Here is an 8,673-nt window from a genome sequence, read left to right as displayed (position 1 = left end):
ACGTCGCATAAAGTTGCATTTGGCATGGCCTTTACAGAGTACCAAGCTGGGTGTGACGGCCCCTAGTGTCTTTTGGCTGTTTGAAGGAGTTGCCAGGTCTGGTAGAGAAGGCGAAAACAAAAAGGAATGTCAAATTGGGCTTTTATTTAGAATTGGCGAAATAATAGTTTAACGCAAAAAGAGAAATCGTATTCAACTTTTTCTTTGTCATTGGTATATGGCTGTAACAGGAACTTTGTCATATGAAACGTTTTAAATATTCCTAGAAATAATGATTACTTTTACTTTATCGTGATAAAGATAGGCGCTTTTCGTATACATATGAATACCACTCGGGAAGTTTGACCGTCATGCCGTGCACCTGACTCATAACAAATAAGAACTGCCAAAGATACTAACTAGCGATGGAGGTCACTTGTGACCGTGTAACCAATGATTGCAAATCAGATATGGAGCTTGGCGATCCTCCCATACAATGTTGCGGGTGGCAGGTGATTTTAAATACCCAACTTTTATTTTAAAATTTATTTACATATGTTTTCTGCATCAGGTGGAGGATGTAATAAAATGGGCCAAAGATTATGATATGCAACCCGCAGTTATAAACTGCTTGACCCTTGAACGCATTGATGGCAGTGATCTTTTAGAATTAAATGAAAACGATATTCGAGATTTTCGTTATCGGCTTCAATACAACCTTAGGATGAGTGATATGAAAAAACTGTGGGTAGCTGTACGGACTCTACAACAGAGTCAGTTGCATTCACCCCTCCAGCACGCTTGTACATGTACGCATATGAGCACATCCATATCAGCGGATGGATCGCCCATAAATCCTCACAAAGTTCGTGTAGCTTCTGGTTGCTACAACGTAGGCGCATGTAGTTGTTCACTCGCTCAAACTGGTGGTAGTGGTGGGAATTGTTATTATTCAGATGTTTGTGCACCACCGCCAACTTTAAGTGGTAGTGCGGAAGGTGATAACTTATCTCCACCGATGTCAGTTGATGGGCGCGCTACCAACATACCACCAGAGCTATTTAAAACCGCTATTAGCCTAGGTAAGTCACAACTCAATGCACATTTCAATATCCTATAACTGATTGTGGGTACAGCAAGGGGTTTCCAGCTCAAAATCTAGTCACTTTTACAGGTCTATTTGTTACCGATAATTTTGTAACCGGAAAATTTTAGTACCATAAAATGTTACCAGTTCCTGTCACCGCAATGAGGTAGAAGTTACGGTTAAACACAATGACTGGTTTATCGATCACATGTTATATGCATGATGTCGAAATAGTCGATAATGATGTTTAACTGGGAGGTAGTTATAAACGTTACGTAGAATTTTCTCTGGGGTTTCCTCCACCATCCCACAAAATACTCTGGACCATTAAAGCGCATTTAGGTTCTATGCTTAGCGTGAAACTCAGCCCTTTCGTTGCCTTCAAACCGCGTTACGCTATTGTGGGCTACCAGGTGGTTTAAAATAGGTCTAAAGCTGTCCACAAACCATTGATTGAGTGTACGGCCTTTAACGCTACCTGACTATATGACATAATATTTATCCTGGCCACATTTGCTGTTCCACGAAGACATTCACGAACACATATTATGATTGCGAACACTTCCACCTGAAATAACGTTGGGTAAGTGCCCATTGGCAGACTTTCCGGGAATCTTGGGCCAAGTACGCCTGCCACAGTATTCCCGTCGTCCAACTTGATCCGTCGGAATACCATCGTCAATCATAGTTATTGTCGCTTCACCTCAGTCCCTTTCAGGAACTCTGACCTTGTAGGGTAGAAAGATAACTAGGGATCATCCAGAAATGACTTGAGGAGAATCTCCAATGACTCAGAAGATCTCCACAGGCCAGGGTGATCGATTTAAAGCGTTTCTCCTCACTGTTGTTATCGACTTTCAGAGCTTCGGCTTATATACAGACCAAATTAAGTAATATCTCCAAACAAAACAAAAAGGCAAAAGAGATGCCTACTTCCAAACGTGCAATGAGCACAAAACAAATGAAAAACACACCCGCGTTTACTTGCTTACCTTTTGGCCACAATGCCAGTGCCGCTTTTTTAACAACGGGGTTAACTACCGTATTGAACATTCCCACGACAGCCGGTTCTACGTACCGGAATGACTCGGGTTTTACCCGACCAAGGGCTGTTGTTTCGGCGATCTAACTCCGTTTAGGTCGGCGAAGTATCTCAGAAGTTGTTCGTCCATAGGGCTACATTCACTACGAATTCTTCTACTCAGGGCTGGCATCGAGTCAAACCCAGGGCCAGAAATGTACACCTGCTGTGTATGCCGGAGACGACTACACCACAACTCCACCTCAGTCAAGTGTAATGCCTGCGAGGGGTGGAGTCACCTTAGAGTCTGCTCAGGACTACGGACACATCGACAGTGGACCCCGTCGTACGTGGCCCCCTGTTGCTCAAACAGAGCAGCCTCTACGGCTAACCTCAGTCCACCCGAGCAGCCTCACACAGTCACCACAACACAACAACATAATAACACCACAGGCCATACCACAGCCACGACAGACCACATAACACACACAACCGCACCACCACCCATACGCCGCCGCCAACAACTCGTGGTTCCTCCTACAATCTGCACGGTATGTCAGACCAGGATATTCCGTAATGTGACATCAGTCAAGTGCAACACCTGCCTTGGCTGGTGCCACTTTAGGGCATGCTCAGGTCTGCGTACCACGCGAGATTGGACTGGGAACTTCAAGGGCCCGTGTTGCGCTGCTCGGTCGCCGACCTCAACTGTGAGGCCTCCCGCCACGACCACAGGGCGGCAACCATCACAGCAGCGCACACAGCCAACGGCGGTAAGAACACACACATAACTTACACCCCACATCACGACACGTCTCCCGAACCACATGAAGCTCCTTCAATTTAACTGCAACGGGCTACAGAGCAAGATTGAGGAGATAACCGGCTTCATGTGTCGGCATGGTATATTGATAGCTGCGGTCCAAGAGACGAAGTTGCACAGCAATTCAACTTTGTTGAATTGCGCCGGGTACAACGTGCACCGTCGAGATCGCGAGCGAGATAATGGTGGTGGCTTAGCGTTCATCACGCACCACACCGTGCAGTATCGTCTTATCGAAGCAGACATCGACCGCAGGGATACCACCCTAGAATGTCAGGGCATCGCTATCCGGTCAGGCGATGTTGAGCTCGAAATATTTAACATATACATACCCCCTGTCACCTGCTGCCCGGCAGGATATCACCCTGATATAGGTGCGCTCCTCAGAGGTGAAAACCGTATGGTAGTAGGTGACTCTAATGCGCACCACGATCTTTGGCACTCAAGCCTGTCAAACGACCGTAGGGGAACCGACTTGGCTGAGCAGATAGACGATTCGACATTCTGCACAATGAACGACGACGCACCCACCAGGATTATGGGTAACTGCAGTAGCTCGCCAGACATCACCATAGTCAGCGCTGGTCTGATAAACAGCATAACATGGCGACCTATGCTGACTTTAGCATCAGACCACCTACCCATAATCATCTCGATAGATAAACCAACGGACTTTGCCTCCGCCAAACACCGGACCTATATCAACTTTTCTAAAGCTGATTGGAAAGGTTACGCGGAGTTTACCGAAAACATCTTCACAGCGCTCCCCACACCAACCGACGTCCATCTCGGTGAACGTAAGTTCCGCAGGGCTGTCACTGCTGCTGCAGCTAGCTTCATACCGGCAGGATGTATAACGGACCCACGTCCAAACTTCCCTGCCGAAGCGGCTGTTCTAGCCGATGAGCGTGATAGCCTTCGTCAGGCTGATCCCGGAGATCCCCGTATCAGGGATCTCAACGCGGAGATTCGGCAACTAGTAAACGTACATAGGCGGAAGAAGTGGGAGGAGCATCTGAAAACCTGTAACTTCACCTCTGGTGTGAGCAAGCTTTGGTCAACCGTGAGGTCGCTGTCCAATCCGACGAAGCACGACGACAGAGTCGAAATTTCCTTCGGCGACCATGCTTCGTCGGACCCGGAGCGATGCGCGAGCTATTTTAGCCGGCAGTTCATACTGCATCCTCCGGTGGACAAAGCCAAGCGTCGAGTGACCAGAAGGCTGCACAAACTGCCAACAACCTGTGCCCCCCTTGCTTTCACTTGCGGTGAAGTTCAGGTGGCCATCGGGAAGGCGAAAGCCTCCAAAGCCATGCATGCTGATGCTGAAAAATTTGGGTCCTGCGGGGGTAGCGTACCTAACGGAGGTCCTCAATTTGTCTATGGCCACTCTCATCATCCCAGACATCTGGAAGGAGGGGAGAGTGGTCCCACTGCTCAAACCGGGGAAACCTGCCAACAAAGGAGATTCTTATCGTCCGATAACACTCCTTTCCCCGGTAGCGAAGACAATCGAGGCCTTGCTACTCCCGTACTTCACAAACCACTTGACCTCAGCGAAGCATCGGCATGGTTTCCGTAAAGTGCCCAGTACAACAACAGCACTTAACGCCATAAACACTCAGATAACTCGTGGCCTTAACCGAAACCGTCCCTATGAGAGAACGATTCTAGTAGCGTTGGACTTGTCAAAGGCGTTTGACACCGTCTGCCATTCCACGCTACTAGAAGATATAGAGGCCTCCTCTCTCCCACAGAGGCTCAAACGGTGGTCGGAAAATTATCTGAGTGGTCGACATTCGTCGGTAATGTTTAGACACAAAACGAGTAAACTGAGGAAAATAAAACAGGGGGTTCCACAGGGTGGTGTCCTTTCCCCGCTACTGTTTAACTTTTACATTTCAAAGCTCCCTCAACCACCAGAGGGAGTCTCGATTGTCTCTTATGCCGACGATTGCTCGATCATGGCGACTGGGAATGGAATTGATGACCTGTGTTCGAAAGTAAACGGGTATCTCTCCGAACTTTCTCGCTTCTTCACTGCAAAGTGTCTAGCCCTCTCCCCTACGAAATCCTCAGCGACCCTGTTCACAACCTGGACGAAGGAGGTCAGGCTACCGCTGGGAATTCACGGCGATGACACACCAATTCCGACGGTGAATAACCCCAAAATACTCGGAGTAACATTCGACAGCCTGCTCTCCTTCTCTGCGCACGCAACCGCTATTGTCAATAAAGTACAGAGCCGCAACAAGGTCCTCAAGTCGCTAGCCGGCTGTACTTGGGGCAAAGACAAAGAAACGTTGCTGGCAACATACAAGGCAATTGGCCGGCCGGTTTTGAACTACGCAGCGCCAGTGTGGTCGCCGGGGACTAGTAGGACGCAGTGGACGAAGCTACAGACTGCACAGAACACCGCACTCAGGACAGCGACAGGATGCCTCCTGATGTCGCCCGAACACCATCTTCACGGCGAGGCGCAAATGCTCCCCGTAAAGGAGCACAACATAATGCTCTGCAAGCAGTTCCTGATCGGGAGCCACAGAAGTGGCCACCCAAACAGACAGCTGTTTGCAGAGGAGCCCTCGCCTAGGCACGTCAGGAGGCATCTATATGAACTGACGGACGAAGTCCAGAGGTTCATTAAGCAACCTCTGGACCCGACAGCTTACCGACTGGCCCTGAACGGCATTCACAGGTAGTCAGTCTCGAGTTATGTAGACTCTAGACCTGTGAATGCCGTTCTAGGCATACCGCCCCCGGACACTGACGAGACGGAGCTTCATCTGCCTCGGGAGACTCGAACGAGACTAGCACAACTTCGCTCCGGCTACTGCAGCAGGTTAAACTCCTACCTGAGTAGATTGAATGAGGATGTGCCAAATGAGTGTCCGGCATGCGGAGAGACCCCACATGACTCGAAACATCTCTTCGCTTGCCCGGAAAACCCGACAACCCTAACGGCCTTGTCCCTGTGGACCAACCCCACAGAAGCTGCACGCTTCCTAGGGCTGCCGTTAGTGGAACTTGACGACAACGACTGAGATACCAACCGTCCTGGGCGGGGTTGTTGTAGCCGCTAAAACAACAACAACAACCGTATTGAAAGACCAATACCTTAGTTTGGGCGATATTCCCCAAGTCTTACCATGAAGTCTCTGACAGGCATAAAACGCATTTGTAGCCTTGTTGACAACATTCCAGATATATGAGTTCCAACTAAGGCTTTTGTCCTGAGTTATCCCTAGATACTTCGCCTCTTCTGAGAACTCAATTTCTGTCCCTGCCGAGGTGGGTCTAGCCAAGTTGGCTTTACTTCTTTTGGTAAATGAGATAATAGTGGACTTCAGTGGGTTTATTGACAAACCTTTTTCAGCGCACCAATCTTCAGTGTATAAATACAAAGATATATATGTATTTACATAGTTTATCACAACTTTGTAGCTCAGTTTAATTTAAATTTACTTGTAGCCACATCAAGCACAATAAGGAACAAGGTTGCTAAAATTTTTGGAGATACATATTTTCTATTTTTCAACATAACTATTTTGGTCGCGGAACCTACCAAAATCCAATCCATCTTACCAGCCTACCAAATGGAAATAAACCTACCAGATTTGGTAGGAAAAGCCAAGGTGTGGCAACACTGGTGCATTTGCGCCAGAGAAATGCCAAAACGCGAGCAAGAATAGAAAATAATGTAATAAACAAAGTGAAATCAATATTTGAAAATTTAAATGTAAACAATTCGTATATTTGTTTACATTAACCCTCTTTCGGCTTTGGTTCACGTATGGTACGATGAAGCATATAACAAAAGCTACATACATACATATGTATGCGTTATGGCTTTGCGAATTCAAACACAACTTCTTTTATTGCAAGTTGTCATGTTGGTATAGAAAACATTCCCATACCCCTGAAAAGGGTCGTAGTTGCGTTGGCAAGAGAAGAGGAATAACTTATCAGCGTTGGGAACACCAAATGGAACTTACTTATAGTGATTTCGTTTCTTCCAAAAAATGCTGCCCTTCCACGGCGCAAAATGTATTTGGTGTTACACTCAACCCTGTTATAGGGTATCACTGCAAATTTAGTCTTTATTCACACACGAAAAGAGGAAGGGGCAATCAAAAGATGACATTTTTTGGTAGAAACGAAAACACCATTAGTGTCACTGCTCAGCGGAAGATCGACTTATCTCGGCAGCCAGTTCGAAAATGCCCTATCTCAAAAAACTTTTCAACAACCCTCTATTTCAAAATTTATTTCCTATTGCAGAATTTGATTGAGATAGATTTTCAAAGTTGCAATATTTTTTTTAGAATTTATGCGCGTTGCACTAGAAATTCCCTGAATTTCCCGATTTTAGCAAAACCCTCAACAACCCTCTATTTCAAAATTTAGTTGAAGAACGCCCTATTGCAGAATTTGATTAAGTTAGATTTTAAAAGTTGCAATATTTTTTTGTCAGAATTTATGCGAGTTGCAGTAGAAATTTCCTGATTTTCTCGATTTTACCAAATAAATTAGTCGTTTAAACCGTATTTTTTTCGTGAATAACTATTTACAGATATTTACACATATAAATAGTATTGACCAAGGTACAGAAACCGCACTTAACAGTGCAGTTGCTTTGTCTCGGAAACAATATGCCAGTACGCAGAATGTCCCCATCTCAAAAGATTTCCCCATATATGTATATTAGACTGCATCATTCCCCATACAAAAAAAAATCGGTACTATTTTACCATTGGAATTATAAAATCTATTATATTTTAAGACGTCCACCAAAATATTTAGGAGAGACTCAAATGCTTTCGTCGGAGCTGAGTACCGAGATTTACTGAATTATATGTCCTCAAATTTCAGTGCCATCGGAAGATCTTTAGAAGGGCTATGAAACTGGAGGTCTATCGCCCATCTTTTGGCCATCTCTTCGTTTCGCGCTGCAGCTAAAACAATCTATGCGGCATGCTTCGTGCATTTTCATACATTTCGTCTTATCTGTCAAAGCGAATCTGTCACGCAAAGCGAAGCAAGCGTTTTATCTGACATCAGCTTTATTTTCTGCGTCAGCCGAAATTGGCCTGTGTGCGTTTGCATTTGATTTCACACAGTGATGCCAGAAGTAGGGAAAATTCCCTACATGCGGGGATTTTCGGTTTAAAATTTTATTATATTAAGCCAAATGTAGGGAATTTTTGACAAAAAGTATATCAAATTAAAAACCTCTTTGAGGTAAAATTTTCGAGTGACGAAAGCTGAACTAGAAACACAAAATTTATGATATTAATTTCGTGACGAATGCCGCGGTTTGGCCTTTTTTTTATTTTGTGAGTAGACTAGCGTTTTTTTTAACTAAGCACATGTATGAATATTAGACTGCGCCTTATTTTGCAACTTTGTCCTACAAAGCAAGACTCCCCCCAGAAAGGTTGACTTGGTCATAAAAACGTGACCTGCGAAAAATTTTTTAAAGACGTGCCTCAAAGGCCCGATGTCTAAAATGGCTACAATATCTTAAAACTTTTAAAGTTATTGAGGTTTTTGCCGCGTCAAATTGAAATTTTCTAGGTTTTGAGAAGTTAATTTTTAGCGCAGTAAACTTAGGTAAAATTGGCACGAAGAAAAAAATGTAGTAAGGAAATTTTTATGTAGTGTACTTTTTTTTACATGTAGACCATAGATCTACAGTCCTGCCCCTAAATTTCATATGGAAACATTCCGCCATCTCGGATTTTAGGTCCACAAATCGGAGGA

At 45.2% G+C, this 8,673-nt stretch overlaps 1 protein-coding gene across 1 annotated transcript in view; it reads left to right on the top strand.

The window, feature by feature from the left end:
- The first annotated feature begins 146 nt into the window (after positions 1–146).
- Positions 147–8,673, top strand: part of LOC118746188 (sphingomyelin synthase-related 1) — a 16,302-nt gene continuing 7,775 nt past the window's right edge. Inside the window, exons 1-2 of the mRNA XM_036479995.1 lie at positions 147–491; positions 551–1,061. Coding sequence (XP_036335888.1) covers positions 405–491; positions 551–1,061 — 598 coding nt within the window. The 5' untranslated portion in view covers positions 147–404. The remainder of the gene's footprint in view (positions 492–550; positions 1,062–8,673) is intronic.

This window comes from Rhagoletis pomonella, unplaced genomic scaffold, assembly GCF_013731165.1.
Source record: "Rhagoletis pomonella isolate Grant_MI unplaced genomic scaffold, Rhpom_1.0 Rhpom_scaffold_00010, whole genome shotgun sequence".
Classification (NCBI taxonomy): Eukaryota; Metazoa; Arthropoda; class Insecta; order Diptera; family Tephritidae; genus Rhagoletis; species Rhagoletis pomonella.
This window is presented reverse-complemented; position numbering and strand designations above follow the sequence as displayed.